This window comes from Lepidochelys kempii, chromosome 14, assembly GCF_965140265.1.
Source record: "Lepidochelys kempii isolate rLepKem1 chromosome 14, rLepKem1.hap2, whole genome shotgun sequence".
NCBI lineage: Eukaryota > Metazoa > Chordata > Testudines > Cheloniidae > Lepidochelys > Lepidochelys kempii.
Window position 1 is genome coordinate 8,560,563 of NC_133269.1, and position 26,945 is coordinate 8,587,507.

The window sequence follows — 26,945 nt, forward strand, 5'->3', positions numbered from 1 at the left end:
AGTCTGCTTCGGGCTTATTGGCACTAGGTGGCGCATTGTGTGCTGGGATCGGTAGTCTTGGAGCCGCGAGTGGTGCGTTGTACGCTCTGTGACGTGAAATCATCTCTCTCCAAGAGCCTGGCGCGGTTCTCGTGAGACCGCTGGTTCCCCCTCACGCACACCTCCACCTCGCGAGAACAGCTTGTTTTTCAAATAGACCAATGAGAATGTTGCTTTGGCTCGAATTGACCAATAGGGGAGCGAAGACGCGGGAAATTTAAATCCCGCCAGGGGCGGGGTCAAGGAAGAAGGGGCGGGGACAGCGGCAACGTGTTCTCTGGTGGCCTGGGCGAGTCAGTCAGTGCGCCGGTGTGGTAGTAGCTGCAGAGACGGGAAGCGGTTTCTGTTGTAGGTGGGGGTCTCGCGCGCTGCGTCCGGTAGACGTGGGAGTGATGGAAGAAAAGCGGGGGAGGGGAGTTCTGGGGGGTGGGCTGGAGTAATAGGGGGTGAAATGAAGTTGGGGGTTTTCTATGGGGTATTTAGTGTGGGGGAAGGGCGGCGGCCGGGGGCTATATGGGCTTGTGAGGGGGCAAGAGGCTAGGCGGGGTGCGGTTCTCGGGCTGTATGGGGCGGGGGGATGGGCTAGAGCTGTAAAGGGTGAAATGAGGTGGGGTAATTCCTATGTGGTGGTTATATAAAGGGGTGGGGGAAGGTAAAACACCCCCACCCCTTGCATCCCATTGCTCATTACGGGGGCTAAGGTGGTTTCCGCCCTGCTGGAGGGTGGATGGGTGGGGGATTTCTAGATTGCAACTCTCCCAGGGAAGGCACTGACTGGGTTACTGGCTTATTTTGAATCGGGTGGTATGTTCTTGACCGTGTGACTGCAGCAGCTTCTTTGTGTTGGTTTGGGGCTTGACTCCCTGTAGCCTACATAAGGAGCTGCGAGCTGCACCCCATTATAAATGTAGCGGCTGCATTGTGCTTGGGGTGTGTCTGCAAAATGGCTATCTCCATTTAAAAGGCCACTATCAACTTTAACTCACTTTACGGAATTGACTGGATTTCAAGTTAAGTACATGTTCTACATCTGCCTGCCCCCGAGTCAGGCTGCCAGCCTATGTGTTTCTAATCTCTTTTTTGTTTTTTTCCTGGGGTGGGAAAATAACAAACTTTCTTGTTGCTATGCCTGAACGATCAATGTTGTTTGCTGAAATAATTAATCTGACTATGCATCGAGGGCTGTAAGAAACCTAAAAATTATATATATATATATATATATATATATATATATAATTTTCTGTTTATTTGCAGTAAACTTGGCTGTTACTTGTAACAATAGTGAGCTTTTAAAAACAAAAAACAAAACATCCCTTCTGTTTTTCTAACTTAACAATGTCCCTTTTCAAATCAGAGGCAATGCTAGTTATTTAAGTTTTAGGTGGAATGATATGCAATCTGGACATACTTCTTTTATCTTTAACCCCAATCTTGATTTCAAGTGTATGTCTTAATCTGAAATCTTTTTGGCTAAAGCAAATTAATTGCTAATCTCAGATCTGTTTCAGGTCTGTCTCTTTCATTGGTATTGCCTGAGGTCTGACTCCTATAAAAGATGTCTACCAATGAGAATGCTAGTGCAGCAGTTGCCCGTCTGAACAGATTCAAAAATAAGGGAAAAGATACTACAGTGAGTATCTGATCATCAGTTGGAATGTGTGGTCAAATATATTTTTAAGCATAATTTAGCCCTTTCAAAAGAGAAGTACAGTTCATCACGAATGCGCTTTTGCCTCTCAGGAAATGAGGAGGCGGCGGATTGAAGTCAATGTAGAGCTGAGGAAAGCTAAGAAAGATGATCAGATGCTTAAAAGAAGAAATGTCAGTACTCTCCCAGATGATGCCACTTCACCCCTTCAGGAAAACCGGAACAATCAGGTAACTAAGTCCTGAACTCAGTTATATCAGGAGGTTTTTCCCCTTATGCTGGGCTGTGGCTCTGCTGCATGTCTCTTCCATCAGTGGATGTGTTCCTATGTATGTCTGTAGTGCTGTATAATTATGTTACCAACTGTAACAGAGAGACCACAGTGGCAATCCCTGCCCTATATAACCTCAGACTGAAGGAACAAATAAATACAGTAGTGCTAGGCTTTGTCTACAGTGGGAACATGGTTTTAAACACAGTTATCTACACTAATGCTAAGTGGCTTTAATAACAATTAAAATTCACGTTAACACACCTAACAACTAACTTTCCCAGTGTAGACAAAACTATGGCTGACAAGGATTGGGAGTCCCGTTATAATTGCACAATGTTCAATAAAGCAATGTGCGTTTGACCGGTGCTTTCTCATAGCACTGTGCCTTGTGGGCTAAGGGAGCTTTTGCTTGCTATACAAACACGCATTCTTCCCAACGTAGTCTTAACAACTTTCTATTTCTCATGCAGGCCACTGCACACTGGTCTGTTGAGGAAATTGTCAAAGGAATTAACAGTAATAATTTGGAGCTTCAGTTGCAGGCAACTCAGGCTGCCAGGTGAGAACCTTCAAGGTCAAAGTTTATCCAACTCTTCTATGTGGTTGGGGATAAAGGGGTTCAGCTAATCAGAGCACAGGTGTCAGTTGTAGCAAATACTTTCTGGAAGCCTTGTTCTATGTAAATATTGCTAACACTTCTATAATCTGCTCTTTGGCAAGTAAACATTTTGGAATTGACACTCTAGTCAGTGTGGAGACTAGGGCCAAATGGAATTATAACCTAGCATTATGTATAACCTTGAATGATTAAAGGCGTGAGCTGACTTCTGGGACTTTGAACCTGGCACACCTGAGCTGTTCCCTGACTCTGTTTCTGGTCTTAGGGGTGGCACAGAGGTGCTGCAAGATTTTTAAAAAGTCTCATTCTCCATTTACAGAATAAAATATTGCATCTGTTTAATTATATAGTATGATGTTTAGGGATAGAACTGGGACCTTAGTTTAGGGCTGAGAATTTAAGACACTAATGTATACAAGTGGAAAACGGGTTCTGGGATCTCACTTCTGAATGAAGTGAACAGCACAATGGTTCCAGTTAGGAATGTGGTCCAAAACATGTGAACTAGCAGAAAGATCTCACACTGTTTTTGTGCAGCCTCTGGCAGCTGCTGCTCTCTCTACATTAGAATATACCTCTTTAGCAGCTCAGATGCATTCTTACTGTTGCAGCAACATGAAGCTAAGTTTCACTTCAGTCACTGAACAAAACCTCTAAAGAAATTTGCCCAAAAACAATTTTGTTAACATTTTAAAGCTTCCTAGCTAGCTTGTGTTCAACTGACTTGTAGTCTGTCTGAACGTCTCAGTACATTTTGCTGCTTCCCCTTTTGAATGTTTTTATATTTTACAAAGTGATTCTCAGACTGACTAAACTGGAATCTTCCCTAAAGATTTTAGTGGACAAAAATAACTTTCTTATTTTTATTTCTTCCATAGGAAACTCCTGTCCAGAGAGAAGCAGCCCCCCATAGACCATATAATTCGGGCTGGTTTGATTCCAAAATTTGTCTCCTTTTTGGGTAGAGCAGACTGTAGCCCTATTCAATTTGAATCTGCTTGGGCGCTTACCAACATTGCTTCTGGCACATCGGAGCAAACGAAGGCTGTGGTGGATGGTGGGGCTATACCAGCCTTTATATCCCTGTTGGCTTCGCCCCATACTCACATCAGTGAACAGGCCGTGTGGGCTTTAGGAAACATTGCAGGTATATCAATGTGGTGTATGACCATTGCTTTCAGGCCTACTTCCTTATATACAAGGGGAAGAGAAGGCCGTTGGGGCCAGATTTTCAAAATAGCGTGGTTTCCATTTACCTAGCAAGCAGAGCTCTTGCAAATCTGGCCCCACCCCCAATGTCGTCTAGCATATAACAACCTGAACTCCCACATGGAGATAGCCAAAAGGCAAGGAGTTATTTGTGACTAAGTGTAGTATTCAATACAACTTCTATCAAAACCTGGCAATCTGTAAATTCCATTTGACACAACACTTTCATATTTCACTACCATCTTAATGTGGTAGCTACTTCTCTTTTCAATAGTCTGAGTGGACTCTGATTTTTCTTGAAACAGGTGTCCTCTTTTGGGGCTTGGGGGGAGGGAGATACTGAGGAGCTTTCAGGTGTTTGTCTGCAATCTGCCTGGTTCTAGTCAGTGTTCAGTCTAGTTCTTGATTTCTAAGTTTATAAATTCAGACATAGCAAGGGTAAAATAGTGATTCAGATGATCACTGGAGCAATTATTTTAGTACTTGAATTCTAGAAATGGCTGTTTAAAATATTGCATGGCTTAGGCAGTGGATTTCTGGGATACCTCTGTATTCCTTCCGCATAGTCTCAAAACTTTAATTGAGGCTGAAGTCCTTTCTCTTGACCCCTAAAATCTAAATCCTTAAACTAGCCATAGCGTGGCAACTAGGAACTGTGGCTCTCAGCCATGAGAGATCAGAATTCCAAAGTACTTCATAATTTGCATAAGACACCATCAAGTATCTTAAAAAAATAAACATCCTTTTCTCAGGGATGGACTACAGGAACTCATCAACAGCATTAAGTTCACTCTAGTTTTCATGCACCATCACAGTGCAGTTATGTCTGACAATGTAGGGATATGTTAGGGTCCAAGAGTTTTTATTGAAATAAAAGCAAGAATGTTTCTATAAAATTGTTCTAGTGCTACAGTGAGACTGCTTTACTGGGGGGGAGAAGAAGGGGTCTGTGACAAAATAACCATTCAGTAAAAAACACTTCAACCATAGCCTTTAATTACTTTGAATCAAATTGTGAACTAAAGATTTTAGTCTCTGAAAGTGGATTGAAATAACATTGACCGTAACTAATAGGTGCTTTAGAATATTTTTAATCTAAGGGGTAGTAACAAGTGAATTCAACTAGAAGTATCTTAAAATTCCCACTTAGCATAACTCATACTTATTTACTCTGGAATTTTCTCCAGACAGAATGAATGACTCTTTCATGTTCCCAGTTCAGTACTGGGTCAAATGCATTTTGTGGAAGGGTGTGGGATTGGGTTAGGTTTCCATTAGAACTAGGGAGGGCAAGGGAGAAAACTCCTACTTGATTTTGAGTTTTGTAAAAACTTATTACCAAACCTACAACTTAAGCCACATTTTAAAATATCAGATCAGGAAGTCCATGGCTTGAGTAGGGAAAAAAAACATGCATTCCAAGTGGCTTATCACTGACAGCGTTCTCCCTTTGTCCACCAATGCCTCTGCTTCTTAATCAGTATCCGCATTAATGATTCACTAAATCAAGGAAGGGATGCTGTTTATACACAGCCTGCTGTTCAGTTAGGAGTTTCCTGTTCCTGACATAGATATCTCTTCTGGCTTTCAGGTGATGGTTCAGCCTACAGAGACCTAGTTATTAAGTATGGTGCTATTGACCCACTGTTGGCTCTACTTGCTGTGCCTGATATATCTTCTCTAGCAGTAAGTGTGCATCACAAACGAAGTCACAGCAGTAGCACTAAACTATTATAAATCACTAAACTCCCAGCCGAACAGGAGCTAACCACAAACGTTTACTTTTTCAGTCTGGATACTTGCGCAATCTTACCTGGACCCTCTCAAACCTGTGTCGCAATAAGAATCCTGCACCACCCATAGAAGCTATTGAGCAGATCCTGCCTACCCTAGTTCGTCTATTGCACCATGATGACCATGAGGTCTTGGCAGATACCTGCTGGGCAATCTCTTACCTCACTGATGGTTCTAATGATAGAATTGAAGTAGTAGTGAAAACTGGACTGGTGCCACAGCTTGTGAAGCTCCTGGGATGTGGTGAACTACCAATAATGGTAAGATGGTGATGCATAGAAATTACTTCAGCATGTATTTGTCTGAGTGGTTTGTTAAAAACAAAATAGAGCAGTGGCTTTCAAATCATGTTAGCCATTTCATGTAGTCAAAAGGAAACCCATAACACATACTTTGGCTGATCCATGAGTAGATGGTCTTTCCTGAGGCCCTCACATGAATGATCTATGCAGCTAACAATCTTCTTTCCTCAGTAACTTCAGTAGCTTGACAAAGTCTAATGACATCACTCTGGTCTCGATTTCACTTATGAATCATGACCTGAAGAATAGCTCTGTGTAAGCTTGAAAGCTTGTGTTGCACCAGTAAAAAAAAAAACTACCTCACCCACCTTCTCTCCTTATGAATCATGAGTAGGTCCCTACCAAATTCATGGTCCATTTTGGTCAATTTCACAAACATAGGATTTTAAAAATTATAAATTTCATTATTTCAGCTATTTAAAACTGAAATTTCAGTTTTGTAATGGTAGGGGTCCTGACCCAAAAAGGAGTTATGGGGGGGTTGCCAGGTAGGTGTGTGTGTGTGGGGGGGGTGTGCGAGGGTGTTGCAGTACTGCTACCCTTACTTCTGTGTTGCTGCTGGAGGTGCTGCCTTCAGCACTGGGCAGCTGAAAAGCGGTGGCTGCTGGCCAAGATCACAGCTCTGAAGGCAGATCTGCCCCCAGCAACAGCACAGAAGTAAGGATGGCATGGTATGGTATTGCCATCCTTATTTCTGTGCTACTACCTGCAGAGCTGGGCCCTCAGTCAGCAGCTGCCCCTCTCTGGCCACTCAGCTCTGAAGGTAGCGCAGAAGTAAGGGTGGCAATACTGTGACACCCCCACCCCAAATAACCTTATGACCCCCTGTAACTCCCATTTGGGTCAGGTCCCCCAATTTGAGAAACGCTGGACTCCCCTGTGAAACCTGTATAGGGTAAAAGCGCACACAAGACCAGATTTCATGGGGAGAGACTAGACTTCACGGCCATGAAAAACATGTTACAGACCATGAATTTGGTAGGGCCCTGATCATGAGGCATGGGTAACAACTATCAAAGATATAGTAGTTATCTACTAACCCTTCAGACTTAGTAGTTTTCCTTAATTAACTAGTTTAAATTACCAATGGCTTCAGTCCACAACACTGATATAAAGCTTGGCATTCTAACGGCAGTGCTTGGCAATGGAATCTGTTAAAGGAGTATGGAATCTTAAAACTTAGCTCAATATGGTTAGAGCATGGGTTCTAGGAGTCCAGCTTGAGTCTTCCTCCCAACTCTAGCACTTTATAGGCATATTGTGCTAAGACCGTATCTTCTCCGCCTCAGTTTACCTACTGTATAACAGCTGTAATGTCTAGACCACTTCAGGTTTCTCAAATGAGAGGGGTATCATAGCTGTTTATTCTACAGCAACCCACTTAACTGCAGGGGATAAAGCAGAAGAGCTTCTGGTGGTGATGGTCTGCTTCTGAGGTGTTGTACTAGTGGAACTTAGTAATATGTCCTATACTCATCATTTTGCAATGTCTCTTTCAGACTCCATCATTAAGAGCTATAGGAAACATTGTCACTGGCACCGATGACCAAACACAGATTGTTATTGAATCAGGAGCACTAACTGTCTTTCCAAGCCTGCTCTCTCACCACAAAAATAACATCCAAAAAGAAGCAGCGTGGACCATGTCCAACATTACTGCTGGCCGTCGGGACCAGATCCAGCAAGTTGTGGATCATGGACTTGTTCCATATCTCATTGGAATTCTGAAAAAGGTAAAAATCCAATGTCCTCCACAATGAGATTTTGTAATCAAGTGCCAAAATTCAGGCCTTACATATGGAAGTATGTTTCCCACAGACTTTAGTGGAAGCCACCTACTGTTCTAAAGGTGTACTTACTCTAAAATCTTCAGGCTGATGTTGACTGTAACTTACTGTAGGGTTAAGATGACCACTTTTCAGAGTTGAAGTTATTCGAGGCAAGTTTGCTGTGTATAAAAAGGAGGCATTAAATATGCTCTCTGTATATTAATCATCTTTGGCAAAAACTTAGGCTCTGAATTTTATATACTTTAACTTTTATTGCATGGCCAAACTAGCACTTGGATATCTTTATTGTAGAAGACCTCACTGATCTACTAGTCATTGGTTTCTTGTTACTGTTTATACTGGAGTACATCACCCTTATTTTAAAACAGGGGGACTTCAAATCACAAAAAGAAGCTGTATGGGCTGTGACCAACTACACAAGTGGTGGAACAATAGATCAGATTGTATACCTTGTTCAGGCTGGTGTCGTAGAACCTTTACTGAACCTCTTGTCAGCCAAGGACAGCAAAACTGTGCTAGTTATTCTGGATGCTATTACTAATATCTTCTTGGTAAGTAGACAAAGGATTGTCCATTGTTGGTAGGATGGCCTGTAACAAATAATTCTCCATTAGTCGATGACTGAAGGGGAGTCTCCTACTGCAGATACTTCCCACCATGTTTCATTCAGTATTAACAATGCCTGGAAGTAGCTAACTATCTATAGCAGAGGTGGGCAAACTATGGCCTGTGGGGCCACATCCAGCCTGCGGGACCGTCCTGCCCTGAGCTCCTGGACCCTCCTGTGCTGTTCTCCCTCCAGTGCAGCTTCAGCACTCCATGCTGCTGGTGTAGTGTATTAAACTCCTCTGTATAGGAATGTGCTGCTGGTAGCAGTTATCGAGAGCAATTTACTACGCTACACTGGTGCAATGCTCTGGGTGGCGGGGGCTCTGTGCTGCATGATAAGGGAGCAGGTGGGGAGTTGGATAGAGGGCAGGGGAGTTCAGGGTGGTGGTAGTCAGGGAGTGGGGGTGTGGATGGGGTCAGGGCGGTCAGAGGACGGGGACTGGGGGGGGAGTTGAATGGGGGCAGTCGGGCAGGGGTTCTGGGGACAGGGAGTGGGCGGGTGGATGGGGCAGGGGTTCTGGAGGGCCGTCAGGGAATAGGGGGTTGGGGTGGGGCAGGTGGTGAGAAGCAAGGGGGGGTGGATGGGGCGGGGGCACAGCCTCCCCTAACTGGCCCTCCATACAATTTCCAAAACCCGATGTGGCCCTCAAGCCAAAAAATTTGCCCGCCCCGATCTATAGAGTTCAACCACAGTATCTTGTACCTTAGTAGATTCAGTAGCTAAGAACCATGCCTTGTTCGTAACCAGTCACTTTTGCTGGTTCTAAAAATGGCCATTATGCTCCAAGCAGGGACAAACCATCCATCCCTCTTACAAAGTTAGTCATTGTGGTAAATGTGTGGTGCTGCAGTATGTAAGCAAACCTCTTGAAGCATGAACCTTATATGGCTGATTCTTTGCAGGCTGCTGAAAAAATCGGTGAGACCGAAAGACTGTGTCTCATGATTGAAGAGTGTGGAGGGCTAGACAAAATTGAAGCTCTACAGTCCCATGAAAATGAACTGGTGTACAAGGCCTCCTCAAGCCTCATTGAGAAGTATTTCTCAGCAGAGGTGAGTAACTGAAGGATTGAAATATGGGTTTGACTCTCTACATCTCAACACAAGCAAGTGTTTTAAAGCTTGAAATACTGAAATCCATTTCAAACCTCTTTCCACCCCTTTTAGGAAGAGGAAGACCAAAATGTTGTGCCAGACTCTACTGTTGATAGCTACACCTTCCAGATTCAGGGAAGTACTCCTGACACTTTCAACTTCTAGACTTTTCATACATTCCAGCCAGCTTCAAAAGTCTCTTGGTTACCCATCTGAGTACTGCCTTCTATTTGTCTTAATATCTCTACTTATCTTTTTTTACTGTTTTTATGTGACTTGTAATGTAGCACTTTGTATAACTGAAGCATACTTGAACAGTTCAAAACAGTGTACATACTGTGTGAATTACTTACTGTAAATCTCGATCTTTCTACCTGAGTCTTGAAGTACACATGTAAATACTCTTCTACTTCCTTTTTTGGCTCTTATTGTGATGTCAGTGCAAGGCTGTGCTAATATAGCCTTCGTGCTGTTTGGGATAAGGGAGGTATTGGTTTCTTGATGTCACATCTATGTACATGCAAGGAATTTGGAGGCTTAACAAGTCATACAGCCTTCTCTCAGAGCAGGAGCCACTGCCATGCACTCTATGCCCAATCACAGTGGATCATCGATGGACTGTGAATCGGGTTTTAAAGAGAATTGGTGTTCAGAATTTAATAAAAATAGTATCAGAACACAATGTGAACTGTCAAACTCTTTATTTTTAAAGGAAGATGGGGCAAACCAGATGTATTTACACTTTTTCCTCTTTTGTACTTGTTAATCAACCAGTTTCTCATTCCTAGTGGCTGGGGAGAGGAATGAGTTCCTAGCCCAGTAGATGAGTACAAGTCTAAATTGTGTATGTGTGTATTTTTTTATTTGCCTGAAACTAGGGCACTCTACCCTTCAAGTATTGGATATGCATAACTGAATCCTATAGACAGACACAGCTGACAGATACCACTGCATAATGGGGAGCAGTTATAACACTGCTTCCTTGTTTGCTGCTGCTCATACAGTTGTCCAGTACCACCCCTCAGCAACCTCTGATAACACTCATGACTGTAATGAGATTCTAGATACCAACAGGTATGTCTACCCTACCCTGCATTTCAGACTACGTTGGTGTGATAGCAGTATGCACCACAGTGCTGCTCTGTAACTCCCTCTTCTCTATGATGTGGGCATGAGCTTAAAGGTCCCTAGTTTGCACTGATGTGGTCCTATTTAAAGAAACATGCCATAAGGGTCTGACTCCTCATTAAGAAAGGATGCTGAAGGAATGGCAGCCGGCGACCAGATGCTTACTAAAAACCCTGGAGATGGTTTCCGGGGGTGGGAGAAAAAGTTGTATAGCTCTACTTCTCCAAGGCTGGGCATGTTGACTTGATCCTCCTCTTCAGGAGGATATCGGACCATCTTATCTTGTATTGGATTAATGTATACAGCTAAGGGTACGCCTGCACTACCTGCTGGCTCAGCAGGTACTGATCAATCTATCGGATTGATTTATCGTGTCTTTTCTAGACGCGATAAATTGACGCCTGTACTCCACCTCGGCAGGAGGAGTAAGTAGAGTCGATGGGGGAGCCGCCACAGTTGACTCACTGCCGTGAGTACAGCCAAGTAACTTAAACTAAGATACTTCGGCTTCAGCTACGCGAATAGCATAGCTGAAGTTGCGAATCTTAGTTCGAACCCCCCACCTGCGTATCCCAGGCCTATGCCTAGAAGTGTCCTTGCTGTAGTCTGTTTTGTGTGCATAAGATCATCTTGGAGAACAGTAGCTACAATGGCAGCTTTCATCTTCAGAATCAAACACCCTCTTTCAAGAAAGTTGAATACAGGACTCATCCATTCTAATGGCTCTCCCTTCAGTAGCTTCATGTGGGGTCATGTTTGTGCTGGCTTCCTTAAAGGAGGCTCATATTGATGCTCTTGAGAGAAGGGTAGAAGAACCACCATATAATAGCATCTGCAATCTTCCAGGTCTGAGGAAGAAAACTTGTTATTGAAATAGACTGCTGTACTAGGAGTGAGCCATAGGAAGCATCCACTAAAGAGTGACTTGGTTTCATGTTTGTTCAATCCTACACTGATGTAAGTGGTGGTGATAATTGAATGCATTAATGATACATAAACTTCTGCAATAATTAATCTCCTGTGACACAAGCTGAGAAAAAAATTAAAAACACTCCCAAGGTGGAGAGAGAGTTGAACTCGTTGAACAAGTAACCTGCTTCTGATGAATCATAACGCAACTCTTCTGCAAGCAAAACTATAATCTACTCATGCTGACTGTGCCTGGAAGGTTGGCTTGCTGATAAAGGTAAAGTCAAGAACTACCATAGGAGTGAATGTTACATCTATGAAGAAGCCATGACCAACAATACCTGCAATCTAATTTAAATAAGGAGGTTGACTCTGAGAGGGTACACCAGATAATAGTGTACTATGAGAGGACTCTCTCCTAGCTTTTATTTTGGTAGCCAGAGAGAGTTAAATTCTAGAGAAATAACTTGCTGCAGATAATGTAGAATGGTAGCAGATTTCTAACCAATATCAGCTGCCCAGGAAATACTCCAAATTATTGCTTGCTATAGAGAATAAGGCCAACAACTTGGAATGTATTACTCCTTTTTTACTCAACTTGAAAGAAAATCTAGCACCTACTTCAGACAGTGGAGTCTTCACCCTTTTCCTGCAAACCTCTCTAGAGATCTATTTATTTTTGCTGAACAATCCTAGAAAACTCTGTAAACATCTGTTCTGGATAACCTGTGCCACTCACAGTGTTACAAGGTTTAGTCCAAAAATGGGAAAAAGAAACTTGAACACTGGCCCCAGCCTGGTACATGAGATTCACACTTGTTGGCTCTTGAGTTTTGCTGCTTCGTCATTTGCTGCTACTTAATACAGTAACAACTGGACCCTATCCTGTTAAAAAATAATGTGGTGGAAGTATTGAGATGTGTAATAGAGTAGGCTGACTTCAACACACACATTGTCAATTTATTTCAGCTTGGACTGAACTTCTAATAACCGAGCCAATAAAATCCTGATAACTCTATTTTAAAGCAGTTGTATAGAAAATGGCACAAACTTCTGCTTCTATTTGTCCCTTCTCCATAACCCCCCCCAAACTCTGTAAAGTTTTTAAAAAATAACTGAACCTATGCATAAAATTACTTATGATATCACCATACAACCTTGTGCTATAATATGAAGTGCTATAAACTAGTCTGGATTGGACCTGGTGAGAGCTATGAAAATGGTATTTGTGATTTTAGTAGGTAGAACTCTTGCTTCTACTCTGGCCTAGAGGCTGCTATGCTGTTGAAGGTGCTACTTAACACAAGAACTTTAAAAATGGCGCCCTGACTGTTATCTCTCTCTTGTAACTACCATTTCCCACTACACTTTACAGACTTTCTCCCTGTAAATTTAATTATAAATGTTCATAATTTACACATTTAAGCAGCAGTATAGTATTCTTAAACAGGATGGCTGCTATGGCTACCCATATGACGACTGCATTTCAGAAGTAGGTGAGTCAACATTATAAATCACCTGGGCATCATCAGCATGAAAAATGCTATATTGTAGAACTGGGTGAAATTTTTCAGATTAAATTTTGTTTTTAGGGCGGGGGGGAAATGCAGATTAATTTGACTAATTCATGAAGTATTTGTTGAACTAATCAAAATGTTTCAGTTGGGATGGCAAATTGTAATGGGTTTGACATTTTTAGAAACATTTAAACTTTGATTTGAAACTTTTTTGCCTAACATTTTATTTCAAATATATAAAAGAGATTTTTTTAAAAAATCAAATGTTTCACTTCACCTAAAACAATATTAGGGTTTTTTTGGTTGGTTACTGAACTGAAAAATGGGTTACGTGCACAGCTCTTCTACAGTTACTTGCAAGGGTTTATAACTAGTCTATTGTATACTCTATGGCTAAATCAACTATGCTATTTAGCAGAATGTTGTTTTGTGCATCAAACAGTCTAGAATGTTAATGCAGAGGATAACCCTTTAAGGCATATTGCATTCATCTTTATAGCTGGGACCCTAAGGAGCTTGTTGGGGTAAGTAATGATTAATTCAAACTGCCATCCAATTTACAATTGCCTCCTTGCCCAAAATTGAGAAGGTGAAGAGAACTACCTGCTCCCCACTATCAAAAGCTTCAACTGCTTTGAGTGCCAGAAGCTCTATGTTTCCATTCCCAGCTCTCAATCCTCCAGCTTCCTCCTGACACTGTTGATGATACAATTGTTTTCAGTGCAAAAATCTGCAGATACTAAAAATTTGGGGGGGCAGTCTAAAATGAATAACCAATTTACTTTATAAAAAGAATAGTGTAGGGACTGAACTTTTGTGGGAGAGGGCTTTGAGTTATAGTAGCATTGTCCTCAGAGTCCCTACAGTGTAATATTGGTCCAATATCTGATATAGATGCATGTTCACAGCTATGTAACATTGATATTAAGTGTTCCACCAGGGGGTGCTACAATCAATCCCAAATATGCTTTCATGCTATTTAACAAGGTCACAAAAGGTATCCTTGTGCTCATCTACTCTGATCGCCTGTAGAACTGTTCCTAGTAAGGTCTGGCCTTGAGATGAGATGAAAAAAGGTGGTGCTCTCATTAAATTGTGAAACATTAACCCTTTTACTGGGTTACAAAGTTATGCTTAGTGTACATTAGAAAATAATAGTATGTTAGAAACATAAACCTGAAACCATGGCTGGGTAAATATTAAGGGAACTAAGCACCCCACCAACTCTCATTCAGTAGGAGTTAGACACTAACTTCTTTAGCATCCTTTTGAAAATCCCACACAAATTATATTAGAAAGTAGTGTACTCCCACAATTCTCAACTGGGGTCTGGGCTCCCCTGGGGAGCAGGTTTCAGGGGGTCCACCAAGCAGAGCCAGCATTACTCACTGGGGCCCCGGGCAGAAAGCTGAAGCCCCACCACATAGGGCAGACCCTGAGCCTCGTCAGTTGGGGTTGAAGGTAAAGCCTGAGCACCATAGCTTTGTGGGGTCTCCTGTAGTGTAGGGCCCCAGGCAGTTGCCCAGTCTATCCCCTAGAGCCCTACAGTACTTCCTCCAGTACTTTTTGTCCAATCTAGTTTAAAAATATATTCTCTCTAGTATAACCACTATCCTGTACTTCAAATAAGTCTAGGAGACCCAGCTTTTGTTTGCCATGTAGTACTATGGAATAGTACTATGGATTAGCACCTATAAGCAGAAGTGCAGTGTTCCATGGTAACCTACAAAATGATTCATTTTAACCTCTATGAATAAACATTACACAAACATCCTAACTAAACAGCCTACTTCCTTCCAGCTAGGAACTGGTTCCATTTCATACAGAATAGGGGTTAGATTCAAAGAAGGGCATAATATCATAAAATTTGTGCTAGGCCCTTTACAGAACAAATAAGAGAGACACAGCACTTGCTCCAAGAGAATGTCATGTAAGGCCCAGGTATTGCAATCCGATCCTGACGAGTGAAAGGGTATACCCAGTGGGCCTTGTGTGGCCAGAGGGTTTCATCCATTTGGATCCTATTTCAGGATGAAGGCCTCATATTGCACCTCATGCTGCCTCTGAATTCTACCTTTCTTTCTTTCTTAAAGCAACATCTTTCATGAATATTTAAATTTTTCCCTCAAGAGGCTTTAGCCATGAAATCAAAGTATGTAAGAGATTTTCTTTCAGATCACATTTAGCATTTCAATAGTCCCTTTGCCCCTCTTAAATATTTAGGCCATTCATCACTCTTTCCCAGGGATTGTAGTAGGGAGTATGGAAAATGTAAATTCAGCAATGCAAAATAATAGATGACTTGATGGTTGGTTGTCTTCACCCTCTTCCCCAAATCACTTCCACATCTGGAAGGTTGAATGACACCACTAAGGTCAAGCACATCAGAAGCTTATCCAGATTCTGGGATATGTAAATGTCTCTCATGACACTCCAGCATATGTAGTGGGAAAAAATGCTGAGCTGGAAAGTGGAAGGAAGCGAAAAGAAAATTCAGATTTTTGTTCTGTTTGACTCATATGTGCTTTACTGCATCATTACATCACAGAATCTATGTGCTTCAGCCACTGAAGTTTTGAAATAGCATGCATATTAACCTCTACACAATTGCTATATAGCATGAGGAGGCAGTATGGGGTTAGAGCTTTGGAGTGAAAGCCACTTGGCCTGGATCCGTTCCTGACACTGAAAGATTTATTTTATGACCTTCGGTAACTCACCCCACCTTTTAGTTCTTTAGTTTCTCCATCATTGAGGATAACATTTCCCTTCCTCCTGGGATTATGAGTCTTAATTAACTATGGTAAAGTGTTGTGAGTTCTTGCGCATAGAATGATCCTTAGAAGAATGTTTATCATTATTTGGATATTTCCTCCTGAGTTAATCTCATACTTGAACCTAAATCTTTGGAGGTATTTCTAACACAATCCACATGCAAAACTCCCATTGATTCAGGGACTCTGGATTGAGCATGAGGTGATGCTCTCCGGACAACTACGTCTGATACCGCCATAGGCTCCTTCATCCAAAACCCCTGCCTAAACTCAGGAACTGCAGTGTAGGATCAGACCCAATCTCCATCTAGTCTAATATCCTGTCTCCGATAATGGCCAGCACCAGATGCTTCAGAGCAAGATGCAAGAAATCGTACAGGAAGGAGATGTAGGATAAGCAGCCCCCCATCAGAGTCTCATCCTCACTGTAATAATTATATATGGTCTTAAACTCTGAAGCATGAGGTTTTAGCCATTGCATTCAGATACCATGGTGATGAGTACTTAAAAATACTTATAGTGGACCCTGATGATAATGTGTCCACACAAGCTACGATAAGGCCTATCAAGTCAGGGCTTCATGGTTCAGGGCTTTTGGGGGTCCAGAAAAGCATTTTTCTCTCTCCCTGTAGTATTTCACAGTTGATAGGTGCATCATAGGATGTTTTTGCCTTCTACTATTGGCCGCTGTCCAAAGAATACCTCTGAGCTGAACAGATGAGCTAGAATCTGATTTCACTTGGCAGCCATGTTCTTATTAATCACTATTGACCAACATTGTGCAAAGAGTCAATATACAGTACAAGGACTGGGTCAACTGCTGTCATCACTGGGAATTACACCCCCACTCTTAGGGAGCAATGTAGTTGAGATTCAGAAAACATACTATTTAAGAATGTTTACGCCTTACCATTTGCAGATGGAAGCATTATTCTATTAAAAACTTACTCTGAGATTTCTGGGAATAAGAGAGATTAGAAAAGACTAGTTACTCCTTTAGTAACCAAATACCTATGAATTAGCAGAAAGCAGTGGTTCATGTCAACTGTAGTACAGAATTGTCCAGGCTGACAGTCTCACTGTGATAGCATTTCATTTTTCTAAGTTAAACACCTCTGAAAACTAAAATCTTTCAAGATAATTCCCATAACAGTTGTAAAAGATACAGTGACGAGGTAAATCTCCCACGTGCCTCACCAAGATAGTTAACTAAAATACTATCTTATTCTATAAGGTTCTAGGTTTTTATTAATCCACTCATGTTGAACAATCAAAAGTATATGGGACCTGATCATGCAGCTGCTCCAAACAAAGCAAGGTGATCTTTGGGAGTTACAAGATCAGGCCCATAATTCTTATAAAGGGGTAGTCAACGTACCTTTAATAATTTAAATGAGAATGCTTAGCAGCTGGCACTCTCAGCACTTTACAAACCTCAGTTAAATCTCCCCACACTCAGGAAAGTTTGTACTATTATCACTACTTTACAGATGAATGAAGAGAGGGTGATGCTAATAATTTCAAGAGTGGCCTCTGGTTTTGGAAAAAGAAAAGGAGTACTTGTGGCACCTTAGAGACTAACCAATTTATTTGAGCATGAGCTTTCGTGAGCTACAGCTCACTTCATCGGATGAGTTTGAGACACCTTGAGCTTGCTTTTCCAGAGTACTTTTCACTCACAGGTCCCCCTGACTCAATGGAAGTTATGAGCACTCAGCATTTCTGCAATTTAGGCTCAGTGTGTGTCTCATGTTGAGCACCCAGAACATATGGCTGCTTTTGAAACTGTTGAACTAAGTGACTTGGCCAAGGTTATTTAGGGCTGATCCTGCTCCCACTGAAGTCATTGAGCCTAATCCCCTTCTCAATACACAGGTTGTATCAAGTTCAGTGGAGTTACTCTTGATTTCTATTGATTCAAGTGAGAGAAGAAACTCACCCATTAATTTCAATGGGAGCCCACAGGGAGGCAGAATTAGGAATGACTTCTAGTCCTATGTCACTAAACCATCTCTTGAAATATGACATTGGTTTCCACAGTCATTTTCCCCTCTGTGTTCATACATCCTGGTTTGTTACTATAAGATTGCATACAAGTGCTATGCAAAAACCAGTACTGAAGCATAGATTCTGAAAAACACCACCACACACAGGGGCAGAGAAGTTTGATGACTTCAGCTGGGCCACAAAGCTGGGACTAGAACTCAGAAGTCTTGGGGCCAACTAGGTTACACTGGGGTTATACTGGTATAAATGAGAGCAGAATTTTTTTCTTTGACTCCCAGTCACCTGCTCTAAACACTAATCCGATGCCTTCTCTCTTCAAATTAATATTACATTTGTTTGTTTCAGACAGGGATTTTTAGCCTCTGGCTATCCATAAGATACTATGATGCACCTGGTTAGCCTGTTTCAATGCCTATCCACTCTTTAAAGAGTTTGCATGTCTTACTTTTATAAAATAACATGAGGACACTGCCATCCAGCAGGACATAATTAGGAAACAAAATAGCTGAAGGAGTAAATGAAATATGTGTGCCTCAATTACTAATCTGCTGTGGTTGGAGTTACAGAACATATCTAAATGACTAAACACTGGAAAATCCTGTCATGGGGGAGGAGGGTCATCTTTTTCTGCAGCCACAGTTGCAGTCATTTCCCTTCAGAGATACACAATTTCCCAAAACGCATCCTGTCTGAGAGGGCAATGGTATGTCAGCAGCTGGTGGAGACATCCTTCCTATTTTCTTCTTCTGAGGCAGAGCTCCATCTTGCTCTCCAGCCTGAGAGATGGATTGAATCTTGACCTTTTACACAAGCATTGTCTCTGTATGCTAGAGGAAATCTTAAACAGAAGCTCTGCTTCTCATTAGACATTTCTGCTCATTATATTGCTGCGATGAAGAAATCGTCCATCATGGGATAGCTTTCTTTGTCTCTCTGTAGTAAGATGTCAGACCTATGGCCCATGGACCTGACGCAACCTAGATGAAGTGCTGATCTGGGCATACACATCTGGTCCACTGTACTCCTCAACAGACAGAACAAGGGACGGGGCAGCCGTGGTTTCTTAATTGCAGTGTAGACATCCCTAAAAGAGAGCCTGACAAATGGCTATACTAGCGAGCTTACATTAGCTGCTCTAAGCATATGGGAGAGAGCTCTCCTCTTGACTTAATTAATCCACCCCCAATGAGTGGAAGTAGCTATGTCAGTGGGAGAAACTCTCCTGCTAGCATAGCGCTGTCCAAACTGGTGCTTATTCACATCCCTGAGCGACATAAGTGATAGCATAGACATAGCCAAAGTGGAGAAAGGGCATGGTTCTGGCTAGAGGGACAATGGCCATTGCAAGCAAAGATGTCTATGGAGAGGGCCTTGGTTGAGGGAGGTCATAAGAGAACAGCATTCTCTGTGGTCTCCAGGAACTCATGGCCTAAGGAAATAAACCTGGTTCCTTGAGAAATAAGATACTATTCACGGTGAGTGAAAATGGCAGCATCAGGCCTTACCTTATTTCATTCTCTCTCCCAGACAGTGAAGCAATACAAGCACTCATTCCAAACCCATCATCATTTCTGGATCCTCCTTTCTTGACTCTGCAGTGCTCTCAATGGGGGTCTGAAGAATCCCCACAGACCAATAGGTATTGTTTGCTGAACTTTTACTGCATGTTTCAACATAGTAAGGATATGCTCTGAAAGAATATTATGTTACCTGTAGTTAAAGGAACTGCCCTGCTTTTGCTTTCTTTCTTATGGGAGTTGTTTGTCTAGATTTTATTTTAATAAGATATTGTCCAAGTTTAATATTGTAAATTTGTATTATTATTAATTAATATTAGGGAGTGCCTAGGGAGCCCAAATGAGGTAAGGCTTAATTGGGCTTGGCACTGTACAAACACAAAGTAAGAGACAGTCCCTGCTCTGAAAAGCTTACAAGACAGACAAAGAGGTGGGAGGGAGGAATATAACATGCAAGCAGAGTGAATAATGTGTGATGTCTATAAACATGTAAGTACCGTGACTTTTTAAAAAATGTTTTGCATGGAATTTTGTTGGGAGAGAATTGACTAAAAAGGAAGGGAGACAGAATACTGAAGATGTAAATGCTCAGATCTAGAGACTCTATCCAGTATCGCAAACAGCTATTTTAAAAGCTCATTGTTACCAATGTGGGAAAGTAGTAGTGAAAAAGAAAAAAGTTGGACACTACAGCCAGGATCGATGCTCTGAGATCGATCCACCAGCGGTCAATTTAGTGGGTCAAGTGAAGACCTGCCCAATCGACAGCACATCGCTCTCCAGTCAACCCCTGTCCTCTACCCCTGATGAGAAGAAACTCTCCCGTCTACCCACCCCACCCCACCACCCCCCGCGGTGTAGACCCCGCGGTAACTTGACCTAAGGTACGTCGACTCCAGCTACGTTATTCACACAGCTGGAGTTGCGAAGACTGAAGGCAATAGTTACTGTAGAAAGATTCCCGATTTATCCTCCTAAAATTGTTTTGAGTTTGATAGATTAACATTTTAATTTGCTTTGCCTGGATGCTTATTGTAGTATTACCTTTTACTCTCAGAACTGGATCATTAGGTGGAAAAAATAGGCACAGTCTGCCCACTGCAGTTGCAAATTCCACAAACAGCATGCCATAGGGGAAAAGGAAAACACAGAGAATGGGGCTGAACTGTCCTACCACCTATGCTAATTTTAACTCAGTTGGCTCCAGTGGAGTTACTCCTTATTTACACCATTCTACATGAGAGAAGAATCAGGCTCAGAGAAAGAGAGACTAACAGCAGGTAATCGAAAGTAGCAAATATGAAGAACCTTTGCTTCCATCAAATCACTATATATGCCGGTGAAGAATGTGGTATAATACCAGCCAGCTCTCTCATTATTGTTTAAAGGAATGGTATGACTAAACCCCTTTGTAGGAAGACTTAAGATTATAATCTTTGTTTCTCCAGTGGTGTTTCTCTTTGAACACGTACCAAATTCTGAGGAACCCATTTCCAGCATCCTCTTCTGTCTCTAAAGATGGAAAGGACATCATCTCTAAGAATTTAGCTACACATTTCCTTTTCTGAAAACAAACACTATTTGGTTACAGACATGTGTTTACATTTTCCAGTAAAAAACACTAAATCCCTTGAGAAACCTCTGTAAATGTAAAGCCTTTCCTTTCTGCATAGTGGGAAATTCGAGAATCAAATTTCTGTGGTATGCAGCCATAGAGCAGCAGTTTTTGTATCTCTACATATTTATTTAAAAACTGTTACTAACCAGTGATATCAACTATTAAATTATTTTATCGCCCCAATGGCTCCTCCACATCTCTGCTGGAGCCCTAAAGATGCTTCAGTTCTTCCTTTCTTTACACATTCCTGCCCACCCTTGAGACTCCATGTCTCAATCCCTAACCTTCTGGCTGAGGATGACTGGATGGAACTCCCTTCTGAGCCTGTCAATGCAGCTGTCATCCAAAAAGTGAGCTGTTGGGCGAGAAAAGGCACTCCCTTCCCTCTGGATCTGAGCTAGCTACCTCATCTTGAAAGGATTTGTTACTCAGTGATATCAGCCTAGAGTGAAATAGAGATCACTTGTCAGCATTTAATGGTAATACTTAAACACTTACATCACAAGATTAGCTCCATAAAATGTGCAGCTTCTTTTTACCCTTGAAATGAGATGTGTTGAGAGCAACATGTACTTTATACGTATAGGACCCAACAATGAAGTATCCATTTAATGTCTGATGCATCCTCTATGAGAAGATTATTGGGGCGGAAATAAACTTATATAGAGGACAAGAAACTCCTTGAGTCTCAGAATGTCTGTTGCATTGTTTTGTTAGGGGAGTGAAGTATACTCTCTTGTGGCAGTGCACAGCCCTTGACCACTGTAAGCAAATACATTCTCTGAGAACCGCTTTGCAAAGCTTCCTGACCCCTTGTCACCATGGCTCCTGCCTGGGTTCCTTTCCTGGCTGCTGCTCCTTGTCCCACCCCACTCAGGGCCTTTACTCAGCAAAGAGGACAGTGAATAAAAAATGCTGACATTGTCTTACCTAGTGATTCCACACAGAAACCGGGGAAGGAATGATAGGATAGAAAATGGCTATGCCCTCATCCCCAACCCTTCCCAACCATCAGAGCCCAATTACCAGAGAGCATACAGGGGCTTTTGCAAAGTTAAGGGAAAAGGAGATGATGCTATAGACCTGGCCCCTCTCCCTGTCGGAGTAAGGCCTGATCTGAATGTCTTCTGCTTGCAAGAGTAGAGGTGACAATTTGTCATGTATCCCACATTTGAGGCAGGTAGAGGGCTGTGAGGACCCTGTACCTTCCCTTGCCACATCATCGTCCTTGCCTGATGAGGCAGTAGCAGGAGCATCGGTTTCAGGACCTCTGCTCATTGACCACAAGGCGCACCAAGACCTGCTCACCCGCATTGCCCGCAACATGGGCCTACAGGCAGAGGAAGTGGCCAAAACAGAAGACCCAACGGTAGACGTTCTTGCTCCAGAAGTCCTTCACGGGTGGTGTTACCACTAATAAAGACCATACAAAATAATAATAAAACCCTGTGGCAGACTCCAGCCTCCATTCTGCCCATTGCTAGGGGCATAGAGAGGAAGTACTTTGTGCCGTCTCAGGAGTACGAATACTTATTCTCTCACTCGCACCCTTGCTCCCTGGTGGTCTTGGCGGTGAATGAAAAGGAGCACGAGAGGCAACAGGCACCGGCCCAGGTGCCTATCCAGGAGATCTGCACAGCGGCAACCTGGTCTTCCGTACACACCTTTACCACTCACTATGCCATCACCTAGCATTCCAGAGAGGATGCAGCTTTTGGCAGAGAGGTACTCCAATCAGCAATTCCTTAACTCCGACCCCCACCTCCAGGGTAGAGCTTGGGAGTCACCTGATTGGAATCGATGTGAACAAGCACTCGAAGAAAAAATGGTTACTCACCTTCTTGTAACTGTTGTTCTTCAAGATGTGTTGTTCACATACATTCCAATACCCACCCACCTTCCCCTCTGTCAGAGTAGCCGGCAAGAAGGAACTGAAGAGGGTTCGGGTCGGCAGGGTCATATATTGAGCACCATGAAGGCGCCACGCCAGGGGACTCCCGAGCCAACCCGATGGGAGCTGCTAAGGGGAAAAGTTTCCAACCACTCTGTATGTGGCGCATGCCCACCTGATTGGAATGGACTTGAACGACACATCTCGAAGAAGAACAACAGTTACTAGAAGGTGTGTAACTCTTTTTTTTTTAAACACGTCTTAGCTGATCAAAATAAACCTATGGTGTGGTACACTGGGATATTAACATGTTAGCTAGGATGTGTTTAAAAATACTTTTTTCTTCCTAGTGAAGATAAGGACTTTTCATAGATTGAAAATAACAAAACAAGAAAGACAAAAATAGTCTTCATGAAAGAGCTACTTATTTGATGATATAAAGGTTCAAGAAATTTAAATGTATTGAATATGCCAACTGTTTTGACAAATGAGAATATGCAAATACATGATATTAATAAATAGTAAAAGAGACCTATATCAATTACAAATGCAAAAACCAGTAAATCCAGTACAAACAATCCCTGAGAACCCAACTCCTGCATAGGTCTAATTAAGGACACAGTCTTGCAAAGTGCTGAACACCTTCAGCTTTCATTGAACTCATTGGGATTAAGTATTTTACAGGAGACACTAGTCACTTTGGAGGCTTAACCTCCAATTTACATACTAATGCCAGATCCACAAAGGGACTTAGGTGATGCAACTCTGGGCATCGCAGTGCTTAACCTGTTGGTGCCTGGAAAATCGCAGGAATACTACCACTGTGATCCACAAAACCCGAGCTAGGTGCCTAGGCTTCCATAAAATGAAAGGGAAGAGATAGGTTCCTAAGAATGCAATTCACAAAAGTCAATAGGCTAGGCAGGGAGACATCTAAGCTAGCTGATAGGAGATGCCAAGGAGAGAGGTGTGTCCTAAGCCTTGCCCCTCTCTCTCCTAAGTCTGGGCTGCAGGTGCTGTCCTGGAATCAGGGACTTGGGCTGTGGGGCTGTTTCATTGCCGGGCTCTAGGCCCTGTGGGGAGGGAGGGTCCCAAAGCTTGGGCTCCTGCCTGTGTCTGGAAGTTGACACAGAAATGAAACAGCCCCTTAGCCCAAGTCACCTAGCACAGGCGAGCCATGGGTTTTCTTTGCTGTGTAGACATACTCTGAGGCACCTAAGGCATTTCTTTTGGGAATGAGTTAGGCCCCTGCCTTTCTCCATCCAAAATGGCCAGAGGAGGAGGCGGTGCCCACTACTCTCTCTCTCTCTCTGGCCCAGTGACTGCTTATCCACAGTGGAATAGAATCACTGGGCCAGAGATAGAGGGGAATGACTCTGTAGCCCAGTGGGGTTAGGGACCCAGCATCCAGTCCCCCTACTCCAATGACTCTTTAATTATTGATACACCTGAGGGGTCCCTACATCAGAATATTCTATAGTTCAGAACACTTTCCTGACAGCAGATCCCTGCTCAAAACCTTCCCTTCCCACCCAGCAAAGGAGAAGGATTGAACCCAGGTCTCACAAAATGCCAGCTGAGTGCTCTAACCACCGAGCTAGAAGGGGGGTGACTGCTATCTCCTCTGAGCACACCTACTATGGCCACACCAAACGTGACTTAGGCAGATGAATGCCTATCTTCTGCAAAGTTTCTGACTCGATCTGGGGCTTAGGTGGGAGATAGACATCTGTACACTTAGAGTGAGAAAGCAGTGCACATACCCAGAGGCAGAAACATAGGTGCCTAGGGAACTTTTACCCTGAAAATGTAGGTGTTGAGTAAGTTTAGGTTCCTAAAGGGTTAGGTGGGAGTTTTGTGGATCACAATGGAGCCAAAACTGGGATTTAGGCACGTAAGTCTGGTGTTTAGCTGCCTAAGTAGCTTTGTGGATCTAGGCCTTAGATTCCTATCCTGCACTAGGATCTGTTACTGTTGACCCTTGAACCTGTGTGGAATCCCATTGAAGCTTAATCCAAGAGAATTTCAGTATGTTCTGAGCTGAAACTAACAACCAATGGCTTGAGCCAAAGCCCACTGAAATCAATGAAAAGAAGCCGATTGACTTCATGTGCTTTGGAACAAGCCCTTACAGAGATGCTCAGCATCTGTGAAAAATCAGACTGGGGTTGTCTGAATAGAGAAGTTAAAATGTGGTGTTTTCAGATACTCTGACCAATTAAAAAAAATTACTTTTATATTTCTTTAAAAAATTAATTTCTCAAGCAATAACTCTTCCCATGTTCTTTTGTTTCAGAAAATGTCTAGGTATTTAACTTTGAAAAGCAGCTGTTATACATGCACCTTTCATAAAAATTTTAATAACATAATGAACCACTCATCCCAAACAGTGTAAATGGAAGAATCATAATGGTTTTATTGAGGTCAGAATGACCCAATGGAATTATGTCAATAGCAATATCTTGTACAATATCCAGGTACAATGTGTAATTCCACGATAGCATATTTGGAGCCCTCCAGGACTTAAAAAGCTCTTCCAAAAGATATTGCACAATTCCCAGACATATCAAAGAGCCATGTTCAAGAATCATTTACAGAGAGAACTGCAGATCATGAATTCTGTGTTGAAAAGGAGTTGCAAGGGACATATTCCCTAGGAAGATCTTGCAGTTTTTGGCAAAAATGGTTACAAGGTAGTGCATAAATAAAAGCAAGTAGCCATTTTGTTTGTTTTTTAATGATCACTTGATTCTGAAATCAAACCCAGCAGATAGCAAGGTTCTATGTGGATTTAAACAGATTGTTCATTGTATTGTGGCAGAATGTCCAACGCATTGTCCAAACATATAAGACACAATCTTTGCCCTGAAGAGAGATGACAGCTCTATCTGCTAATACACTTTTATGTAGTTTCTGTGTAGTGCTGTACAGCATGTTATCAACTGAAGGTTTTATTTTAAAGGTAGGTGTCATACATTGGTATTATGTCAATATGAGCTTCCCTCTCTGCCCTATACAGTCTTACAATAGTACTTGTAATGATACTATCAGATAAGCTGGGTGAGCCTCAGAAACAATATCAAATATAATCAGCAGTCTGATTACAAAGCCAGTAGTTTCCTATTGATCTCAATCTTCATGGAAATTTTACAATGGCATCTTAAACTCATAATTTTAAGTGGGAGTACCTGCCCATTTTTAGCTACACCAGTATTCTCCTTAATTTAGGGTATGCAGAGTAATTGTAGCTGTGTTAGTCTCAGGATTGTCTCTCATTTAGGGCACTTTTGAAAGTTGCCCCTCCAGCCTCTGCTGTGATTGCTGGGTTGTTCATTAAGATACAGATACCCTTCCTTAAATCCTCTCGCTGCTTTGGAGTGTCCCTAGTGGAGGGTGTGTTGAAAGGCCTGGAATTCTCTGGAATAGTTGCCACTGGATCTGGAAGACAAAAGAGTTACACTGAGAATCGGGATCTGTGTCGGTCTTTTTTTGAGAATTTCAGTGTTTGTGTAGGAATTTCCCTGACTTTTCTACTGCACCCAAATCACACATAAATGGTGGATTTATCTGAGTTGTAAATGGTTTTCATGGTTAGATTATGATTCCCTTATCCGGAAAAGTACCTTACATCACAAATAGTCTCATCATACTTGTGGAACAGGGTACTACTCGATGTGAGAAGGGTATTACAATCTACTTCTAAACTTTTATCCCATAAAGTTATTTTACTTTTGAATCTTTGGTTTTTCAATACATAAATCTGCATACCACCCACTAGTTATAACTTCCTACTCCTTTTTCTACCCCTTGACTCACAATATGATTTGTGCCTACATTTCTCTGAGCCTTTTAACTCCAGGGTGGGAATTATTAGTCACACTTGATGCTATTCTGCCCATCATAGGATTACAAGTCTCCCTGGTCAGCATTTAGGGGCAAAAGGAGCAGCATCCAGTAGTGCAAGGTGGTGTCATCCCAAGGAAGGGGTGAAATTTGCGACGAGGGAAGAAACACACAGGGGGGCACAATTCCCAGAAAATTGGGGGCACAAGGATACCATCCCAGTGAGAAGAGCCCCATCTCTGGGAAGCAAGGGATGAGAGGGCCTAGCTCGAGGGAGAAAGGAAGACACAAGGGGGGTCCCCTCCACTGTGGATAGTATTGAGGGGCCATGGGGTACCCTCACGCAGTGGCAGAGGATAGCT

The 26,945-nt window shown here is 42.4% G+C and overlaps 1 protein-coding gene across 5 annotated transcripts; it reads left to right on the forward strand.

Moving 5' to 3' along the window:
- Positions 1 to 309: 309 nt before the first annotated feature.
- On the forward strand, positions 310 to 10,052 carry KPNA2 (karyopherin subunit alpha 2). 5 transcript variants are annotated; one of them, XM_073310634.1, is made up of 12 exons: positions 339 to 387; positions 909 to 1,049; positions 1,548 to 1,669; positions 1,780 to 1,917; positions 2,432 to 2,520; positions 3,459 to 3,727; positions 5,381 to 5,475; positions 5,580 to 5,843; positions 7,385 to 7,618; positions 8,044 to 8,226; positions 9,188 to 9,337; positions 9,452 to 10,052. In XM_073310634.1, exons 3-12 carry the CDS (start codon positions 1,595 to 1,597, stop codon positions 9,542 to 9,544), a joined length of 1,590 nt encoding a protein of 529 aa, XP_073166735.1. In that variant the 5' UTR covers positions 339 to 387; positions 909 to 1,049; positions 1,548 to 1,594; the 3' UTR covers positions 9,545 to 10,052. The 5 variants fall into 5 exon arrangements, with proteins under 5 accessions (XP_073166732.1, XP_073166731.1, XP_073166734.1 ...); XM_073310631.1 differs by lacking the exon at positions 909 to 1,049 and having other exon boundaries at positions 310 to 391; positions 1,537 to 1,669; XM_073310630.1 differs by lacking the exon at positions 909 to 1,049 and having other exon boundaries at positions 310 to 391.
- The last annotated feature ends 16,893 nt before the right edge of the window (positions 10,053 to 26,945 follow it).